At 43.8% G+C, this 22443-nt stretch overlaps 1 protein-coding gene across 1 annotated transcript in view; it reads left to right on the top strand.

Moving 5' to 3' along the window:
• LARS2 (leucyl-tRNA synthetase 2, mitochondrial) overlaps positions 1-22443 on the top strand; it is a 156368-nt gene that overhangs the window by 114351 nt on the left and 19574 nt on the right. Inside the window, exons 13-15 of the mRNA XM_068558880.1 lie at positions 2001-2099; positions 5068-5205; positions 20012-20112. Coding sequence (XP_068414981.1) covers positions 2001-2099; positions 5068-5205; positions 20012-20112 — 338 coding nt within the window. The remainder of the gene's footprint in view (positions 1-2000; positions 2100-5067; positions 5206-20011; positions 20113-22443) is intronic.

Here is a 22443-nt window from a genome sequence, read left to right as displayed (position 1 = left end):
CAAAACAGTATGTGTTCTGGTTGATTGCCTTCCAAATAAAAAGACCTGGATTTTATTTATTTATTAAATTATTTTATTATTTTTTTGGGGGGGGTGCATTGGGTCTTTGTTGCTGCGCGCAGGCTTTCTCTAGTTGCAGTGCGTGGAGGCTACTCTTCGTTGCGGTGCGCGGGCTTCTCATTGCGGTGGCTTCTCCTTTGCGGAGCACGGCCTCTAGGCACATGGGCTTCAGCAGTTGCAGCTCACAGGCTCTAGAGCGCAGGCTCAGTAGTTGTGGCACACAGGCTTAGTTGCTCCGCGGCATGTGGGATCTTCCCGGATCAGGGATCGAACCCATGTTCCCTGCTTTGGCAGGCGGATTCTTAACCACTGCACCACCAGGGAAGTCCCCTGGCTTTCATTTAGAGATGCACTGTAGGAAACAGGATTAGGGCTCCCTTGGGGCTCTCTCCGATAAGCTCCTACCCCAGGGACCACCACTCTTCCCGGTGGGAGGCCCCCTGACTGAAATGAGGAGGCCCCTGGGAACCCAGAGCCCTGCCAGATCTGGGCTCCTGTGCTCTCTGCTGAGCCACTTCCATTTAATGAGCAGAAGATGGGGAGTGGCTGTTTCCTCCAATAATATTTGGAAAGCCAGTATGAACTGCGTCACAGATGCAACATATAAAGGCAACCCTTCTTTTATTTTTAAATTAAAAACAGACTCAAGCCCTTGCGTGCTAAATTAGCAGAGGATTCATCAGTTCCTCTTGGGGTTCCTCATCCCCCTCCTCAAATTCTCCAAGAACCCCCAAGGACCCATACTGCCAAAAGGGCAGCATTTGGAGAGGTGGTTGGTCCCACTTCCATGCCTCAGAAGGGAGAGCCTGGAGTCTGAGCCGTGTTCTCCTGCTGTGGCTTCTCACGGCCACAAAGGGTCCCTGCTAATAGCTGTCGGTAGCTGGCTCACCCCATCCACTGCTGTTCCATGCCTTTGGGGGGTCTTCAAGGAAGCCAAGCACCCTCCTTGGCCAGGCTTGGCTCAGGGTACTCTCTCTTGGCTTCCCAGAAGTTGTGGCTTTTGGCTTCAGTCCCACAGGGCCATCACCCTACCAACATGTTTCAAAATTGGTTCAGCAGTTGGGTCCTTGTGGAACCTTAGTCCTCCCCAGGCATCTACATGCCTAGGATGAGGATTGCTTTTTCTTTTCAACCCTTTACACACCAAGCATCTCACTTCATTCACTTTCTTGAACAGTGGGGCTATCTTCACCCTTCTATAAGGAAGCTTCCTTTAGGCAGTGGTGTGTTGGTAAGTGTGTACTAAATAGCTCTCCGGAGGGGAGCTTCTGATTTGTAGTGTTAGCCCATTTCTGTGGTATAGGTACTTCCACCAAGGGCTAATTTCAGACTACCAACTTGGCATCATTTGTCCCAGAGTTGGGAAGCGATCCCAACAGTTAATCCTCACAAGCTGGTATGAGGTGGCTCCAGCATACCTCTGCCTTTGGGCTCCCAAGGTGATTTATCTTCCTGAGGTCACCCCTTGTGGATTTCTGCTCCCCTTACCCAACAGACAGAGATAGAAAAAACCCCAAGTTCATTTTTCAGCACAGTATGTCACTACATTTGGTTTTCAGCTTTTCTTCATAAACTGATTTGCCTCATAAGCATCATAGAGTAGGCATTGGCTGAAGGCAGTCTTGATATGCCTGAAAGAGAAGTGAATGCAGTAAAGAGACAAGATTCCTGTTAGATATTCTACCATGTTAAATTCAGAGAAGTACAGAATAGTGCTTTTAATTGTTGAAGATTTAAATGTTTATTTTGTAAGTTTCTTTAAAACATCATGTACTCTGCAGTACAAAGAGAGTCCATACTGTGAATTATCTTTTCATGATGGGGCATTGTTCTTATGACATTTTAAATTCATAATGATTGTCATAGCTTTCTCAAAAGCTGGTGGAAAATGCATTAATATTTAAAAAGAAACCAATCGATGAACTTCATTTATTTCTTAGGTGCAAGGGAGCAGCCACGAGAGAGACAGACACAATGGATACCTTTGTTGATTCTGCTTGGTACTACTTCAGATATACCGACCCTCAGAATACTCAGAGGTAAAGAAAGCCCTGCTGAATTCGTGAGCATGTGTCAGTCTAGGTCTTCCAAGAAGCAAACACCAAGATGGAATTCGATGGGCAAGAGATTTATTGGGGCAAGTGCCTCTAGGGAATAAGGAGGTGAGGGAGCAGGAGTTGGCAGGGCGAGCCCTTGACCGTGATGCAGGTCTGACACCTGTGAAAGGAGAGGGCGAAGGTAGGAGGATTGCGTAGGAAGAGCCTCAGACCCCAGTGCAGCTTGAGAAAGTCTCGAGCAGGCTGACGGGAAGCCTCAAGCAAAGCTTGTCCATTAGAGAGTCCCAAGTCAGGAGGAAATGCCTGCTGTGGTCCGCTCCCTCTAGGAGGGCATGGGCTGGCGTGAACACCCAGTGGCTCCAAAGACAGAAGAGCTGGAAGCTGTTGATCAGTTGTGCTCTTTGAAACAGGCTTTTGTAGGGAGTGTGTTCGATTATTAAATTAGATTCTTCACAGCCAGGTAAGTCCCAGGTACAAGGAAAATGAAAAACAGAAAAAGGAAGGAAGTGCTAATACCCTCGTTGGCCCTGTGGTGAACTGCATTTATGCAGTTGTAAAGATGTAATGTTATTTACTTAACTGAAAATAATGATGTAACTATTCAGGGAGGATAAGAGGTAGGGAGTGTGAGAGAGCTGAGAAGCATGACTTCGTAGCACATACAGTCGCTAGATAATTTCCAAAATTGATAAACAAACAAAGAGCCTAAACATGTTTTTTAATAATTGCCAGAAAAAGCATCTGAAAGAATTAAAAGTGGCTAAGCGACAGGTGAGGGGTGGGAGGGAGGTTAGTGAAGGAATAGGGCTGGAGACCACTGTTTTAAATTATAAACCTTTTAGTACTATTTGATTTTTTTCAGCTATGTGCATGTGCTTCTTTGACAAAAATAAATAAATAAGGGAAAGAGAGCAGTAGGTAGATAGGTAAAGAAGGAAATGAGAACAAAAGAAAACTGGTGCAGAGCACAGGAAAACCACAGACACTGTGCTTCAAAGACCTTGCCAGCTTGCTCTTGTCCATGGGAGAACAATTATACTGAAACCCCATAGTCCACGTATGAAAATGCCCCCATTTTCTTCGTTGGTTGTAAGATAATATATTTCCAGGGAGACAGGCGCTCCTGCCTGCCCTGCAGTCCTGCGAATCTGTGATTTGAATTGAGGCTGTGCAGGAAGAGCAGGATCCGGAGTAAATAGCAGCCGGCAGAGGCAAGAAAGGATACAGGGCGACTGCTGTGGCTGGGAACCACCAGGGCAGCCCCGGCTAACCCACAGAGGGGCCCCTCTTCTGGGTCTTCCTTCTAGAAGGGGCTTTTGGTGACTTCCAGTTAGGAAGAGCTGCCTTAGAATGCAAGGGAGATCAGGCTCTCCACCTCTCAGAATGCTTCAAGGGAAAACCTTCTTACAGATGATAGACTCCAACTTAATGATGGAACCCTTAACTGGTGAGAGGTATGTCCCGAGACCTTCACAGCCCCCAGTTTGGGAATACCACGTATCACGTCATTTCCCTCGTAAAATGCTGTTGTTTATTTCCATGCTGGCTTGCATTCTCACTAGGTGGTTTCCAGGAAAGATCATAGATCCCAGCTATAGCTACCTTCAACATCTCACTCCTCAATTTATTTCAAACTTAGTTTCAGGCCAAGTACCATCCTTGACTTCCCTTGCTTTTCTGTCACCTGCATGAGCAGTTAGATTTCTCTGGGGAAGCATTTTTCACAAAGAAACATTATTTAAAATTTTACCAGAATTCTGGCATAGTGACTGGAGGAGAGAAAACCAAGCTGCATTAAGATGCAAACACATGGTGTTTGGCCAGGCCCACCTGCTGAGCTCCAAGGAAAAAAGTACCTTGAGGTGTGGGGAAGAGAATTCACATATATGTGAAACCATGGAGTGCACACACACACACACACACACACAGGGTGTATACACACACACAGAGTGTACACTCACACACACACACACACACCCTCCCCCAGAAAATAAAGTGAGTGGCATTTCTTTTCCTCCCTAGCATCCATTAGGACTAGGGAATGATGCTTCCAGTGAGGAAGCCTTTCTGTTAGGACCTCTGTTGACTAAAAAGTATCTATTAGGTGACAGAGACTTAGGCTATTTCATGTTAATTACTCCAAGTATGCTCAGTGCATTCAGGAAGCATACGCAGGCTCTTGCTGACAATCTGCATTTTGAGGCTGCTTTAAAAATAAGATTGAATTTCTGTTTTATTTATTTATTTATTTTTTGGTTTATAAAATGTAATTTTATTTTATGTTACTCTGCTGTTACATAGGGCATACATAACATTTTCACAAGGCTTTTTTGGGACTACAGTCGATGATTATTAGCAACATACGATAGTGGTCCAGCTCTAACAATCACTAGACAAACTGGACACCCTCTCACAGGTGCACAAATCTACATGGAAAAGTACTAATTTTAGACTTGGACTTGTGTACTTTATTTCCCCTTTCTAGTGTATTAAGAAATGACATGCATGTGTCATGAGAGTGAGACTGTCTGCATGAGAGTCTCCATTGTACATGCCATATTGCCCTCTATTGGTAAGAACTCAAAAATCTTGATTGTCTATGGTAATAAAAATTAAAATAAATCCAGATAGTCAAATATGCATTGTACAGAAATATCCTTTTTGCTGGTATGTTTTCCTTTTGTCCTCATTATATATGAAAATCACATTTGTTAAAATATGTCAATAATGGCTTCTGAAACAGTTTTTATAAATTTCATAAATTAACACTGCTCTGACATTTTTCTCCTTTGTTACATAAGCTTCTCTCATTATATTTTAAAAAGAAAATCACTGTTTTTCTCTGACATAATTTATTTCAGGGAATATGCAAATTATGATTGGTCTAATTTATGCAATTGTGACAAAGCAGGGTTTTTTTTTTACAAATGACCGTCTCTCTTCCTCCCAGCCCTTTCAGCACAGCGTTGGCAGATTACTGGATGCCTGTGGATGTGTACATTGGAGGGAAAGAACATGCTGTCATGCACTTGTTCTATGCAAGATTCTTTAGTCATTTTTGCCATGATCAAAAAATGGTCAAACACAGGTGAGCATTTATACTGCTTTGCAAAAGAATTCAGTTCCTTGAACAGCAACTGAAGGCAGGTGTTGGTTCTTCTGAAGCAAGGTAAATATATGTGGCAGAAGAACTCTATTTTTCAAGCATACTTTAGAGGTCACTGTCAGCCTTAACCACTGGAAGTCCATTTATGTTGCTTAGTCAGTTCTAGCCCGTGGTGTCTGCCTGCTTGCGTAGGATCTTCCCTTCAGCTTTTCTCTGTTGAACTGAGTTAAGTAGTTGAGATTTTCACTTGTGAGGCAGAGAAGAGCAGTTCATAATGTCACACAGCTTTTTATAGCTTCTCATGTGAGGTCATGTTTATCATCTGGTCCCTTGGTGTAAGCTCTGTTTCCAAGCTTGACTGAATCCTGTCTCAATATGTCATTCTGATAAAATGGATTAAAAGCTAGGGAATCACATTGTAAATCCATTGATAAATTCTTTTCTTGTTGGTCTATAATATATTCCCCATCATGTTCAGAAAGATGTGTGTGTGTGCTTTTTTCCCATGAAATATATCATATATATGTATATATAATATATACATAATGTATTATATAATATGTATTTAATGTATTATACAATTTAAAATATAAAAAATAAATGAACATCCATGCACCCCCTCCTCAGATTAGGATGTAGAGTATTCCAGGTCCCTTAGAATACCCAGGGTGCCCTCACTAATCAGATCATCCCCCTTCCTACACCACCCACCCCTCCCCCATACAGTCCCTATCCTGAATCTTGAATTATTCATTTTCTTGCTTTTCTTAAATGTATTACTTCTTTATATATTTTTAAACAATATGTGTTGTTTAGTTTTCTGTGTTTGAACTTTGTATAAGTAGAATCATATTTCACGTATTCTCTCTTGCTTCTCTTGCTCAGCATTTTTGGGGATTCATCCATGTTGCTGCATGGAGTTATGTTTCATTCGTGATTCACTGCTATCTGGTATTCCATTACATGGAATGGAATTTCTAATACAGAGCTCAGTTTATGTCCATACCACCATTAACGGTCCTTGGGCTGTTTTGTGCAATTAAGAACAAAACTGCCATAAGCATCCCGGTACGTTTCCTGACATACGCGTGTTAGCAGTTCTCTAGGATGTGTACCTGGAGTAAGATTAGGGTAACCACATGTTCAACTTCACTAAGAAATGCCAGACCGTTTTCCAAATTGGTTATATAAGCCTACACTGGCACCAACAGAGGTGAGGGTCCTATCACTCAAGATCTTCATCATTACAACATATAGTACAGCCATCCCTGTGTATCTGCGGGGGATGGGTTCCAGGACCCGCCACAGATACCAAAATCTGTAGATGCACAGTTCTCATAGTAGGCCCTCCTTATCCGTGGGTTCCACATCCTTGGATTCAACCAAGCTTGGATCATAATCACAGAGGGCTGACTGTATTATCTAACTTTTAAAATTTTGTCAAACTGGTGGTTATATAATGGATCACTTTGTGAGTTAAATTTGAATTTAAAGACACTGCTTACTTAATGAAGTTTAGCATATTTTTATTATGTTTATGGACCTCTGTGTTTCCTCTTCTGTTAAATCCCTATTTGTGTCCTTTGCCCTTATTTCTTCTGGGTTGTCTTTTATCAGTTGTAGGAGTTCTATAAATATTCTGGATGCTAATCCTTTATCAGCTATATGAATTGCAATATTTTTTCCCGGTTTTTGGCTTGTCTTATTTTTATGGTGTCTACTGATGAACAGAAACTTTTTTTTTTTTAATGATTGTTGTGCTCTTTTATTTTTTTTTCATGTCACACATGGATTCATATGTTTTTTTATATCTTTATTGGAGTATAACTGCTTTACAATGTTGTTAGTTTCTTCTGTACAACAAAGTGAATCAGCTATATGTATACATAAATCCCCGTATGCCCTCCCTCTTGAGCCTCCCTCCCACCCTCCCTATCCCACCCCTCTAGGTCGTCACAGAGCATCGAGCTGATTTCCCTGTGCTATGCAGCAGTTTCCCACTAGCCATGCATTTTACATTTAGTAGTGTATATATGACAGTGCTACTCTCTCACTTCGTCCCAGCTCCCCCCCAGCCGCGGTCCTCAAGTCCGTTCTCTACATCTGTGTCTTTATTCCTGCCCTGCCACTAGTGATGAACAGAAACTCTTAATTTAATGTAGTAAATTTTAATAATCTTTTCCTTTATGGCTATTGCTTTTAGTGTCTCAGTTCCTTTAATGGAACAGTCCATCCATTTCCCCACTGATCTGCAGTGCCCTCTCCATTATAAATCCAGTTTTCATACATATGCAAGGGCCTATTTATAGGGTCTTTATTTTGTCCATTAGTCTATTTGTTTTTTGCTGTGCTAGTTAGTTACTGGCATTGTTATTTTAATTTTACAAGTCTCAGTATCCAGTAAGGGAAGTCCTCCTACTTTGTTCTTTTACTTTAGGAGTATCTTGACTATAATTGGACCTTTGTTCTTCCATATAAATTTCAGATTTAGCTTGTCAAATTCCACAGAGTTTATCTATTGGGAGTTCAACTGTAATTGCATTGGATCAACATACTTACTAATATCTTTTCTCACTCTTCCTTCTTGCATCTCTGACTTTAACATCTGAAATCATTTCCCTTTTATCTGAAATATATACTCTCCCTTATACTGAAATATATCTTATGTTTTTTAGTGAAGGTCCGTCTATTAGTTATTATTTATCTAAAAATACATTTATTTCAACCTCATTTCTTAGAGTTTGCCAGCTCAATAACACATTTAAAACATTTTATACACGTTTTATATCTTATCTGACTTTTTCGCTTGTTTTTCATCAGGACAATGATTCAGGCTCTCTTGCCTTCCATACCGCCTGGAGCATGGTTCCTGGGATTTTTTTTCAGTTTTTGCTGTGTTTTGTTTTTTTAATACAACAACCTTTAGAATATTTTTTAATTGCAGAGAAGAAAAGGGGGGAAAAAATCTGGTTATCTCCTTGTGCAGATAACTTCGTGTTAACAATTAAAAAATTAAATAATGAAAAAGTAATACGTCTAAGGTTAAAATTTAAAAATTTAACAGCACAGAAAGTAAACATTGAAATCTCCCTCCCTGCATCCCACCCTCTACCCATCTCCTCAACCTGTTAAGTTTCTTTTGATTTCTTCCAGAAAAATATTTTGCATATCTCCATATTTCTATTGATATACTCATTTTTAAATGTTACATATATTATATATATATATATATATATATATATATATATATATATATATGCCTTTTGCATTTTTGATATAATATATTTCAGTTGTCGTTCTACATCAGCATTTACAACTTATGCACAGTATTCTGTCATATGGATATACCATAATTTATTTAAGCAGTCACCTAATTTTCTAATTGCTATTAAAAAAAAGAAAAAGTCCAATGATGCTCTTTATCTATATTCTTAGCAGGCATTTGGGATCATATCTGTAGGTTCAAGTCCTGACACTGGAGAATGCTGGGCCAAAGGATATGTATTTTTAAATTTTTGATCCTTAAAAAATATATTACTTTTAGAACCTCTGTAATGCAGACTAAAATCCAGTTTCATTAAAATGAAGTACCTTGAAAGCTCCCTCCCTTTTCACCTCAGACCTGCTCCCTCATTCTGTGCATGCATACATGGATTAAAAGTCTACAGAAGGCTAATTTAGGATATAAATTAAATGCTTAAAATAATTTTTTCTCATTAGTCCCAGAGACCTTCATGTGTAAAAATTAACCCAGAAGGACACTAAACACATTAACCGTGTTAATCTTCAGAGAAATAAATTACAGTCATCCCTTGGTGTCCGTAGGGGATTAGTTCCAGGACCCCCGAAGATACCAAAATCTGAGGATGCTCAAATCCTTCATACCAAATGGTGTAGTATTTGCATATAACTTACACTCATTCTCCTGAATGTTTTAAGTCATTTCTAGATAACTTATAATACCTAATACAACGTAAATGCTATGTAAATAGTTGCCTGGGTGCACCAAATTCAAGTTTTGCTTTTGGGAAGTTTCTGGAATTTTTCTTTTTTTCGAATATTTTTGATCTACGGTTTGTTGAATCCACGAGTGTGGAACCCACAGATAAAGAGGGCTGACTGTAGTTAAAATGTTTGTAACTTGGATTATGTAATTTACCATTTTGCCTTGCATTTCTTCTCTATGGAAACTTCTTTACCTCACTAGGTAAAGATTACCCTGGAGGATGGAAACCGTGTTCTGTTACTATCACAGTCTCATGGACATTATATATTCTCAGTGAATATTTGTTTAAATAAGTTGAGTTTAACCCCTTGATATAAACAGATAAAAGTTTATGTTGTTCAAAGGAAATGTTCTTCTTGGGATAGGGAGAGTTGGATAGAGAGAGGTTAAGTTCAAAGACCAAATACAACATGAGAAATATTTCCCTCTCATGTAGGTCTAGAAACAAAGACCATAATGGCTTCTGGCTCCTTAACAGTAGGGCACATTTCTCAGCTTTGGAACAATTATTTGTAGAAGTAATGAATGAGTAAATTTATTCAATGGCTCACTAATTTAAGATGTAGGACAGGCCCTGGCTACTTTTCTGATTTCTTTACAGTGTTTTAAAACTATAGTCAAGGAGGAAAAATGTTTGTAGCATTCCGACATAATTTAAAATACAGGTTTGGATGTGACTTGTTTCTGTTCAGATAAATTTCTAATTTGCAAAGCCTCGAGGGACACCTGGTATTTGCCTTACCATCAACTTTAAGGGACAGCTGTATGGTATAAATGGAAATATACCTAGGCAATATATTTTTTTAATTCTTGACAAGATGGTACGTTCTATTCCATGCCCTCCCACTCCCCAAAAAGAGGAAGATTTATTTTAAGTACTTAGAAGGCTGACTTTTTTGAGGAAGGTGCAGAAAGTCATCTTATCTCTGTTTCTCAGCACAGTTGTCAGAATTACTCCTGTTAAATTACATCAGGGCAACAATAGCCTCTGAAAACTATTTCTGAGTGTTACCTGTTTATCAGAGGTGTTTTGGTAAACCACTTGGCCTCAAATGAAACGAAAATCATCTACTTTCTGTGATGAGTAATTCAGAACTCTCTGATTAAACATTTTTTAAAGCCTCCAAACAATTTTATCAAGCTGGCCTAGGAGGAAATTTTGAAACCTGTCAACCATGTGTGTATTTCTCTCTGTTTATTAGCTATTTTTCCTGAAATGTGTATAAGTTGGAATTTCATGTCCATTTCTGTATTCTTTTTGATTAGCGTTGTCATTTCAGGAGGGATTTGAGACTACAGCTGTTCACTTTTGTTTCCATTTCTCAGCCACGTGGCCACTGTCTCAAGTAGTAGCTCTGGACTGGGAGTCCAAAAAAACCTCTGTCCCGTGATCACGTGGGCCTGTCATTAGCAGTGTGGACAAGAGACCTAGCCCCTTTGGTTCTCAGTGGCCTCATAGGTTAGGGATTCAGTCACCTCTGAGCACCCTTTTCACTCTATGATTCTGGTTAAATGTCTTCAAATATCAATATAAAAGTAAAGGTTTATGTGGATTTAATCATCTTCCTAGTTCCTAAAAGAGCCCTGGCCCTTTCTTTCATCACTTGTACATTTAAGTCTGCAGTTTGAACTTTCAGAAGGTCTCTTTACCCTTTATGAGAAACTGGCCTATGGGTTGGGTATGCCATCACATGGGACAGCGAGTGCCTTTATTGTGTGTCTGAAACACCAGGTTAATGATTTTTTTTTTTTAATAAATTTATTTACTTATTTATTTTTGGCTGCCTTGGGTCTTCGTTGCTGCACACGGGCTTTCTCTAGTTGTGGTGAGCGGGGGCTACTGCTCGTTGCGGTGCGCGGGTTTCTCATTGCGGTGGCTTCTCTTGTTGCGGAGCACGGGCTCTAGGCACGTGGGCTTCAGTAGTTGTGGCTCGCGGGCTCTAGAGCACAGGCTCAGTAGTTGTGGCACACGGGCTTAGTTGCTCCGCGGCATGTGGGATCTTCCCGGAGCAGGGCTCGAACCCGTGTCCCCTGCATTGGCAGGCAGATTCTTAACCACTGTGCCACCAGGGAAGCCCTAGGTTAATGATTAAGCTGGAATTGATGTCAACAGGAAATTTGCAAAAGGAGAAATACAAGTGATCAATAAACATACTACAAAATGTTTAGCTCGCTGGCAGCAAAAGGAATACAAAATAAACAGCAGTGAGGTACTGTTTTCCATATAGCATCCCAATGAGAGCAGCTCTCTCATATACTACAAGGCAATTGCCAACAGGCTTCATGAAAAGCATTTTGGCAGTGTATAGTGAGAGCTTTAAAAATAGTCAGACTTTTGGATACTATTTGCACTTCTAGAAATCTATCCTAAAGAAATAATCAGAAATGCAAACTTATACAGCAAAGTGTTCCTGTAAGTATTACTTCAAGTAGCTAAATACCCCGAACCTAAATGCCCCAAAATGCTGAGAAAGGGCAAAGTATACCCCATCTGTATGGAGGATTCTTGTACAACTCTTTAAAATTATATTACAAAGAATGTTGAATAACATGGAGAAATACATCTGAAGTAATGAGAAGTGAAAAAAGCAAGATAGAAAATTGTAGATAGTTTGATTATCTCTGTCTTTATATGTACACACATACCAATACACATACACAAAGCAAGAGAAAAGACTAGAAAAAATTATGTCAGCATGCTAACACTATTTTTCTCTGGATGGTGAGCTTATTGATGATTTTATTATTTTTTAATGGATTTTTTTCCAGATGTTATACAATGATTATGTAACTTTATAACAGAAAATAAAGTGAAGTCATTTACAGTTTATATTCTGAAGCAGGGAAGTGCACTGGGCCTGCCAGTGTGACTTGTGAGTGTGAGGTTGGCACCAGCCTTGGCTGCTCGTCACCAGGATGCTGGGAGGCACAGAGGGGCACGCTCGGTGGGGGTGCGTGTCTCTGCTCCTCTCCACTGAACTGGGGTCAGGAAGCCTTTTCTCCCCCTTTGTGAGAGACAGCTGTAATGCGGAATCTTGTCAGTTTTTGTTCTCGCTCTTTCATACAACTCAGACACTAAATTCCCTGAATCGACTTTCTCCCTGCAGTTCGCAAACAACAAAGAGTGGGGTGGCGTGGGAAGCTGCTACTCCCGTGCTAACAGCCACCTGCTGACCACTGAGAGCTCAGCAGGCCCCCATCCATGGTCCGGGGAACTTTTTCTGAGCACACCAGAAATGGAGCTATTGGGAAAAGGCAAAGGAAGAGAAGAAAAGCCTTACTTGCGTCTCGCTGTAATGCTAAGGCTTCCTTCCATGCCCCTGGCTAGCTGCTAGGAAATGGAAACCGTGATATTTTAAGATGAGCCTTGTCTTGATACTTAGAAACGGGCTAATTATGTGAACATGATGGTCCTAGACTCAGGGTAGGGACGAAGAGCAAGGTGAACTTAGTCTGAAAGATCCCAGTTAGAGACTATATTCAGAGATCCATGGCTTTCTGTTTTCTTTTTTCCAGATCTATAGTAGCTGCCTGACCAGGCAGGAGAGTGGGTAGCAGGCTCTCCAGGTCTTCTTAAGTAGGGAAATGTCATCTGCAGTGACTAGTTAGGGCTCTGATGGATCCTGAGATTCTTTTAGCCCATCTTGCTTAATGCATTCCTTTATGCAGTGAGTTTTACAAGGGTGCTTAAAATAGCTTATCTATGTTCTGAAATTCCTTGTTAATCCTAAGAATTAGTAACCTTCCTCCCTCCCTCCCTTCCTCACACCCACCCTCCCTTCCTTCCTTCTTTCCTTCCTTGAACAAAGGTGCCTTTCAATGACCAGCAGGTATTCATTGTAATTTCTGAATTAGTACAGTCCAAACTATCAAGGAAACAGTGAAGATTCCATCCCTTTTCATCATTCTGATTGCATATAGCTGTGCTGCGGTACAAAGAAAGGTAATCGATCTCTAGGGGTGGTATTGAAGGAGTGAGAAGAAAGCTGACTCAGCAAAGAGCACAAATTTGTATTCATGAAAGTGAAACCATCTAGGCCTTCCTCAAGGCAGATGCCCTGCAGAACGCCTCCACCTTCAATGGCTTCAGAGTCAGAAGGGGTTTGTTGGTGGTTTAGAGTTGCAGACTTTTCACTTTCTTTTTTTTTTTTTCTTGTTTTTAATTTACTTTAATTTATTTTAAAAATCACAGAAGTCATGAATATGCATGTATCCTTAGCTTAAAACTTCCCAATTTTGCTGTTCAGGGAGACGCTGCTTTGGGAAATATCCCCGGCGTTCTCCTTACTTGCTGTCAGTAATAATAAATCCTTCCTTCTCTTGAAAAATAACTAGCTAACTAACTAACTAAATAAATAAATAAATATCACAGAAGGACAAATGCATGTTTAAAAAAATTCAAACAAGATGAAAGTGCATTAATACTGTCCACCCCCCGTTCCCCGGTTTGTGTATTTGTTGTCCAGTTTTCCCTTCAGAGGGAAGCTTGGAGGAGGGCTGTTGAGAAAGGCCCAGGAGCTAGAGTGGGTGGGAGCAGTGACCAGGGAGATGGTGGGCGGGTCCCTGGGGCGTGGCCTGGCTGGACAGGTGTCCCCAGGCTCCTTCGGAGGGGTCTGGGACCCAGGTACATGCCCTGGTCATGTTGGTCCCTTGCGGGCACCAGCAGCGTGACCCACCCAAAGTGGAGGAGGGCGCCACCTGCAAGAGAAAGTGCCGTTTGCACTCCTGACCTTGCTGGAACGCCTCCTGTTACCTTCAAATGGAGGAAAGTAGAAGCTTGGGTGCCCAGGCGTGGCCATCATCTTAACCCAGTGGAGACGTTGTTCCCAGACTTTAAAAACATTCACTCTTCACTTTCTTATAAAGCTCCCTGCTATACACAGTCATTATGATGTGTTAATAACTTGTTTGCTTATACAAGTTTGTTCCCAGGTACCATATGTTGAATGAATGAATGAATGAACAAATAGGAAATACATTAGTTACATTGTTGTGAATCTGAATAATGAACCTGGCAATGTGGTGTCATCTCTGCTCCAGCAGGACTAGGCTCCAAGTCTAGCAGGGCCCTTGATGTCCCCTTGTCCCCCATTCCCATGTACCGTGCTTCTCTATATCACACTTCATGCCTCCTCCTTGTGTTGGTGGCGGTTTATGAGCATGTCTTGGGCCACTCATTTTACTGTAAGCTCTTTGGTTAATTTCAGAGGGCTCTGTACCCAGTTGTCGCTCAGATACAAATGTGACTCCTCATTCTGGGCTAAACTACACCTGAGGATGGATGGAATAAGAACCAGCTTCCTAGAGCCCTTTGGCCCTGGAAGAGTGGAGGGAGAATCACTGGGGAGTGAGCAGGATTCCAGGACCTGGGAAGCGCCCCTCCCCACTGTGGAATTTCTCTCTCTCTCCCACTTTCACTCCCTGCTGATCTTCCCAAGGGCTTGAAATAGAAAGAGTTTGAAATCTTTGAGGGTGCCTCTCTCTGCAAAAAGGTCCTGGCCCCACCTGGAAGCCATAGCATCCAGTGCCCACTCTTCATCCCCTTTCTTCCTTCATCTCTTGTCCCCTCCACATTGTCCCCCCCCCTGCTGCTGGCAGATTTATTTATTCATTCATTTCAAACCAGTTACATTAATTGAGCATCTACTATGAACTGGGCGCTGGGAGGGGTTTTCACGGCTCCTCCTCTTCCTCCTCCTCCTCCTCCTCCTCCCTTTCAGGAGGAAGACAGGCAGCAATGCAACTCACCTGAATACAGTGACATGTAATATCTGCCCAATGCCGTCACAGGCACAACACTGGACACACCGAGGAAAAAGCAACTAATTCTGACCAGGAGGGCCTGAGATGCCTTCACAGTGGAGGTGGCATTTGAGTCAAGCCTGGAAGGGGGAGTAGAGTTTTGACAAATGGGCAGTTTTGATAGCACTTCAGGGAACAGTGTGAGTGAGGACATGGAAGCGCATATGGGCAACATGTAGAAAGAGCAAAGGAAGCGAAAAGGGAGGGATAGAAGTCTGACGGCCAAGCCGGCAGTTTGGACTTGATGTGGCAGGAGTTGATCTTCAGATCTGACTGGACTCTCTGTTCCTCCTTCCCAGCTCTGAGAGTGGTCAGGCATTGGTTTGGTTCAGTGATAGCAGACAGGCTGGCTCCCTGAGGGCAGGGATTGATTTGCCCACCATGACATCCCTAATGCCTGGCTCAGTGCCGGAGTCATAGTCAGCACTCAATAAATACCTGCCGAATAAATAAATGATAGATTTCACAGGGTAACTCTGCTTTCTGAGGACGTGATACCAAGAATTCTGAGCCTCGGCCTGAGTCCACCAGGAAGTGCTGCCATGGATCAGTGATGGGGCGGGAGGGGCACTGGGGCAGTCTTGCCATCCCCGCACTAGATGACACCTCCAGCCATCCCTGCAGTGCTTCGGCCCTGGGAGAAGAAGGTAGCCCAGATGAGCCTCAGCTATCAAGTTGTGTTGTTGCTAACTTTTGGGAATTAAGATTTATTCATTTAACTGGCAGGCCTTGTTTTGGGCGTGCTGCTGTGTGAGAAGGGTACGCCTGCCATTCTGGGGAAGGCCGCCAGTGTGGACGCTCCCCTGAGATCCCTCATTCTGAAAGGCTTAGAAGTGGTTTTGAAACAGGCAGAACTGATCTGTGGTGTTAGCAGCCAGGCTGGTGGTGCCCATGGTGGGGAGATGTTGCCTGGAAGTGGGAGGAGGGGGCCTTCAGAAAGTAGGTCACATTCTGATCTTTGACCTGGGTACTGGTTACACAGGTGTGTTTATGTTGTGAAAATTCCTCACGTTTTACCCGTAGGAATTATATGCTTCTCAGTATGTGTGCTTTACCTCATTTAAAAGTTTACTTTTAAAAGAGAGAGAGAGTTGTAAAAGATGAGGCCTGAGGAGTGCAGCCTTAGGCGGAAAGGCTGGAGTTAGGGTCAAGATTCCGGCAGGTTGCAATTCTGTCCATTCCCAGAAGGGGGCAGCATTGTGCCACTTGATAACCTGCAAGACTGGAGAACAAGCTCCTTGTTTCTGACCCCGCCCCTTCAGGAGGCTTAACGCTACTGATTTTGATCATCCTACTGGTCTTTATCTTTGGGATCCAGATTATTCCCTCCCTCCTTCCATCCCAAAGACATCTTTTTTCTTTCTCTTAAGAGTGACCAAAGCCATGTACTCAAAGTGAGAAAAGAGAGGAAAAACCTGGGATTTCCCTGGTGGTGCAGTGGTTGAGAGTCCACCTGCCAATGCAGGGAACACAGGTTCGATCCCTGGTCAGGAGGATCCCACATGCCGCGGAGCAACTAAGCCCGTGCGCCACACCTGCTGAGCCTGCGCTCTGGGGCCCACGAGCCACAACTACCAAGCCTGTGTGCTGCAACTACCGAACCCCGTGCGCCTAGAGCGCGTGCTCCGCAGTAAGAGAGGCCACCACAATGAGAAGCCCACGCACCGCAACAAAGAGTAGCCCCTGCTCACCACAACTAGAGAAAGCCCACACGCAGCAAAGAAGACCCAAACACAGCCCCAAATAAATAAATAAATAAAGAGTAGTATTAAAAAAAAAAAAAAACAGCAAATTCATCCTCCTGCCACTGAGCACAGCAGGGACAAGGTTGCACTCTGTCTCTTTTGTGTTAGGCAGCAGCGTGTAAAATTATTTGAGGAAGATTCTTGAAAGATAAGCTAGCGCTCAAAAACGTGCATCCTGGGCGTGTGAGAAATCAGCCCCGTCGAGCCACTGATGGCCAGTGAAGGCACCAGTGGGGCTTGGGGAGGCATCCCTTCTGTGAGAACACTTGTGCAGTTTGCTTTGTAACCAGTCTCTTCATCTGCCCAATGAAACGTAGCCATACGATTTTCTCCTTCTGTTTTAAAACTGTGTTGTATTGTTTCTGTAATGAGGCTAAAATTCAGGTGCCACCTCAAATTGGATGGAAGGCAAAGATGGCTTCAGGAGCTGGCAGCCCCAAACATCCCGTGTCTTCCTCCTTCCATCCCGCCATCCGTCTGTTCATTCGCATTTGTTCATCCATCCATCCATGTTTTGAACATGTTTAAAGAGCCTGTTGTCTGTTGAGTACAGTGCTACGTGCTGGGGATAGAGGGAAGGACAAGAGAATGCTCCTTGCCACGGTGCGGGTAGGGCGGGGGGCGGACGGGTATTTATGTTGTAATCACAGTGCAACCTGGTCATGCTCTTCACGGCGGCAGGGTGTGCTGGACGTGGCAGGGCACAAAGGAGGGTTCGGAGCTGCATGAAGGGGACTGTGTGCAGGGTACAGGGACAGCCACCAGAGAAGGGGTTGCCTGAGCTCAGTGGTAAAGGTTGGGTCCAGGTTTCCCCAGGAACCCAGGCTGAGGTGGGCAGTCCTGCTGAATCCTAGGAAGCACGGCACATTCTGGGAATGGCCAGGTGTCCGTGTGACCTCTGTGAGGAGCAGGGGCATCTAGATGTGAGAGGAGAGGCCAGGAAGGTAGATGGGGCTGATGGTAGAGAGAACTGCATGCTTGGTCTGTGGGTACAGTTCCCTGAGCTTCCTGAGGAAAATGCAGATCTGGGTCCTTGGGCATCAAAACCCCCACCTACCCTGGATACGGCTCATGTGGCCCGAGGACACAAGGTTCCCGCAGTATCTATGCCAGTGTTCCTGAGAAACAGGGACCCCAGACACCATTGCTCCCCCTTCAAGGTGCTTCTGTATTAAAATGCATCATGAGATCCAAGTGCATTGTATTTTTAAATCATTTTTCATATCTTCCCATCACTCACATTTTCTGGGAATCTTGCTGGGATGTGGCACAAAAGGATGTCATTCTGCCAGTGGTGACATTGCTGGTAGAATTTCTTGGAGGTGGAAGGAAGGCAGTTTTATGACTCAAAAGAGCTTATTATTAAGATAGATCTTAGAGCCGGAACAATGGGGTGACTATTTTTATGCATATGCACATGTGAAATTTCTTCCAAATTAACACGGTACCATGCTGGACGGGCCCTGTGACACTGAATAATTTGACTGAGGCTTCAAAAATACGTGTTACATTTCCATTTGATGTTAAATATATGGGTCTTTTCCACGTTGGAAAATACCCCCCCACACACACACATACCACCAAACTCACACATGCACACACGCATACATACACACGCTCATAACAAGATTTTAAAATACGAAGGCCAGGAGTCCTTTTTTTCTAGCTGACCTTCATCTTTTTCCCAGTCAGCCTCTTTGTTCCACTCTGTCCCTCTGAATCCACTAGAAAGTTTCCTTTAAACTGCCTCTGTCCACACAGCTGCTGTGACAGGGGCTGCACAGTGTACAAATCAGAGGCCTGTCCAGAGGCCTTACCCTGTATCAGGGTTCATCTACATGAGCCTCGAGTGTGAAATGAGATCCTGTTAAATTAACAAAGACAGCGCCCTCTACCTCCATCACTAGAGCTAGGTTTGTGGTCTGCTTGGCCTCTTTGAGGTTATTGGGTTTTTGAGCCTCTAAATAAAAGCCATTCCATGTAAGTGAGCTTGAAGCACCCGAGGGTTTGTACATCAATAGGCTCGTCATGCTGGGGGTGATATTGGTGGAGAACATCAATCTGTCCTCTCATTCAGACGTTCCTGCCTGCTGCTTTGTAAGAGTGAAATACAGGCATGTGCTCTCAGCAGAGGTTTCCACAAATCTTTGAGTTTGGCATAGCTCTTGCTCGCATGCTTCAAAACTGAGTAACAATTTCAAATCTGAAACAAAGTAATTTCAGTTGGAGGGTCAACCCCTGCTTGTCCTCTTAAAAGAAAACATCTATAGTTCACTATTCAGCCAGTAAGGGTGTGACTAAAACAGCTTTTTAAAACATAGGCACTATTAAAAAAAAAAAGGCACTATAAATAAATTGTAATCCACCCATATGTAAAATGCTAGATAGATGTTTAAAAATGAAATAGATCTGGGGAATTCCCTGGCCGTCCAGTGGTTAGGACTCAGTGCTTTCACTGCTGGGGCCCCGGGTTCAATTCCTGGTTGCGGAGCTAAGATCCTGAAAGCCTCTCGGAGCAGCCAAAAAAAAAAGGAAATAGATCTGTATGGACTGATAATAACTGCCTCATCAGAGGGGAATAGGCCTGGGAAGGCGGGGGCAGGGGTGTTTGAATTTGAACAGAAAGGGCATATTCATATATAATTTGTATGATTTAAAAATTTTAAAAAGAATATAAGCAGGCACTGTATAAAAGTTAAGGAAAAAGTAATCTTCTTGAGCAAAACCCCAACATAAACCTGTCTGTGTCCTCCTGAGCCCTTCATTACTCCGGGCTCAGCATAACTGGCATTTGTACAGACCTTTAAAATTTACAAGTATTTTCATGCAGTCATTTCATTTAATTCTCCCAACAACCCTTTGAGGCAGGTTTTTAAAATCCCCATTTTACAGAGGAGCAGACTGATCCTCAGAGTAAGTGACTTGCCTTGGCTCATAAACGCCTTTGAGAAGCAGAACAGAGATTCAGATCCAGGCCTTCCAGATGCGAGGCTGGGTGTTCTTTCCACTTTGCCACATCGGAAAGTAGTTAATTTCTTCTGATTTGACTTAATTTCCTTATCGCTTATTTGTAAGGAGCCATTTGTTCAAGTTAGATTTACAAGTGGCATTGGTCAGCCTGTTTTCACGCAGGGCAGTTATCTCTACTCATCAGCTGGTAAGGCTGGTACTGCTGTTTTCTGGATGCTTTGAACCCCTGCCCCACCAGTTTTCTTTTTCTGTTATCTTTCCTCAGAGAGCCTTTTCATAAACTGCTGGCCCAAGGCCTTGTCAAGGGGCAGACATTCCGCCTACCATCTGGACAGTATCTACAGCGAGAGGAAGTAGATCTCACAGGTAAGAATGGCCCATCTAGTCCCATCCAGGTGCTCACAGAAAACCAAGCAGGAGAACGCTGCCAGGCCCTGGCTGGGCAGGAATCCAGGAGAGCGACCCTTTAGCCTCACGGTCTCAAAGCCTCAGCTGGCTCTGGGCTGGCGCCCTCTGAGGCTGAGGCTGGCTGCCCCTCAGCCCCATCCCATCCAGCTGAAGTGTCAGTTCAGTTTCTGGAAGTGTTTTCTTTTGTGTATAACATGTAGTCAACTCTGACATCACCTCCTGTCCTAGCCTGTGTTTGACAGCCCATCACAGGGACAGAGCCCCCAGACCCAAGAGACATTCTTGTAAGACTGGGGCATTCTCGGCACATCTCCCCCCGTGGTCTAGAGGGGCATTTCAGAACGTCAGGGGCCACCACTCTACTTGGGCCCCCTGGTGGAATTCCTCCCCCTGACCCCCTGGACTTCCCCTTCTCTCAGCTTTCCCGAGCCTTTTCCTTCCACCCTGTGTTTTCACTCATCCTCAAAGGTCTCTAGGTGGCATGATGAGGGTGTATCATGTGCACCCAGCATACAAATAAATGACATGTTAGAAAATTGGGAGGTGGCTGTGAGAAACTCTGGCCATTAAATTTAGAATAACTCATGCTTAATGGATGAAACTAGATAAACCCAACAACCCCTTAAATGGTAGGCAGCCTCCCAAGCCAAACACTAGAGAGAAGGTTTAGGTGGAAACAGGCAATGGGATTACCTAGTTAAAGCAGTAATTCCTCAGGGTTTGGAAGGGTCACCATGGTCCTTGGGAGAAAAAGAAGCTGGAGAAGCAGAAATTGGCAGTGTTTCTCCAACGCTTGCCAGAGGGAAAGGAGCTAAATCCAGGGGACACGTAACTTTTAGCTGTTGGTGAAGGGCTCTCTGTGTCATGGGCAGGGCTGCTACGTATGACTGTGCAGTTTGTGCAATGCACAAAGGCAGCTGGCTGAGGGGGTGAGCAGGGCCCAAGATCCAGCCACTCACCCAACTATACACCTCAGGGCCACATCTGCCAAGAGAGGGCACCTTTTTCTAACTTCTCAACTTCTCTGCCCAGAAAGATGCCTTTTTCCTAATTTTCACAGCAGTGTTATAAAGGCTTGCTGCAGCCTGGACGGGGGGTGTGGGGTAGAGGGGGCAGTGGTTCCCTGATCCTCACCACAGCTTGGATAAAACATCTTCCAGGACTTCAGTCTCCCTTTGCTCTGATGTCACAGGGTCAAGCATTGTTGTGAACATCTTTTCCCTTCCCACTCAGACTTGCCCCCAGGGGGAGAATATGTACGTGGATCAGCAAGGGCAGGCATCTGTCTCCTTAGTGGGTGTGCCTCTCATGAAATAATGGAGTTGGCTTGTAGGTATATAGGGAGTGAGTTTGGTTGCTGTTAGAGGGAGTATTTAGCTGGAAGGAGCAGAAATCCACACAAAGGCAGGTTTCGCACAGGGATGTAGGGACATCGCCCAAACCCAGCTGCAGGAAGTACAACGTGTAGGAAGCCGCCGGGCCACTCCTCTCTCCTCTCTCTTTCTCGAGCCTCCAGTTCCTCTTCCTGCTCCTCTCTGTTCTGCTGTGTTCTCCTTCCTCTGCCAGGCTCGGATTCTGCTCTCCCTAATTTCAATTTACAAAGTGACCTTTGGCAGCCGCAGAGCCACGTCTTGCCCCATCTCCTCAGGACCTTCTGGTTCCAGTGCCCAACAGCATTGAGACAGAGTTTCTGTCTCTTAGTTCCAATTCCTGAGAAGGAGGCTTAGCCTTCTCAGATGTCCTTCCTGGTCCCAGCCACTGGAGCTTGGCAGCAAGGTCACCTCATCCAAACATGGCCATGGAAGGCCTCCGCCATCAGCACCATCTGGACCGATGGTGTGTGGGTGGGGAGGAGACAAAGAACAGGGCTCCACAACCGGACACCACGTTCACTGTGAGCCCAGCGGCCTAACTCCATGCATGGGCCTCGATGGTGCGAGATCATGTTCTGGTGACTTCAGCACGGACGGGGGACCTAGCCTCCAGGTGAAGTGACCTCTCAGGTGCTTTGCTGCTCCGAGACCCTGACTGGTCATCTGCCAGTTTCCAAAGGAGACCCTGAATCCGTAAAGAAAAGAGCAATATGCGAGTCTTCCTTATCCTTTTTCACTTTCCTTTTGGTATGTAAGTAATTCACTTTTTTTAAAAAAAGGAAATTGCTTTGTCTTGTTTTGTGATTGAGAAAAAGGAAGATTTGTTATGGGAGGTGGGCCTCATTTATTTGAAAACAAAAACATTTTTATAACGTCTAGAGGGAGAGAACGAGTCATGTTAAATGAATTAGTGGGA

This window comes from Eschrichtius robustus, chromosome 12 (genome assembly GCF_028021215.1).
Source record: "Eschrichtius robustus isolate mEscRob2 chromosome 12, mEscRob2.pri, whole genome shotgun sequence".
NCBI lineage: Eukaryota > Metazoa > Chordata > Mammalia > Artiodactyla > Eschrichtiidae > Eschrichtius > Eschrichtius robustus.
The sequence above is the reverse complement of the archived record's forward strand: the minus strand, read 5'-3'. Positions and strand labels throughout refer to the sequence as shown.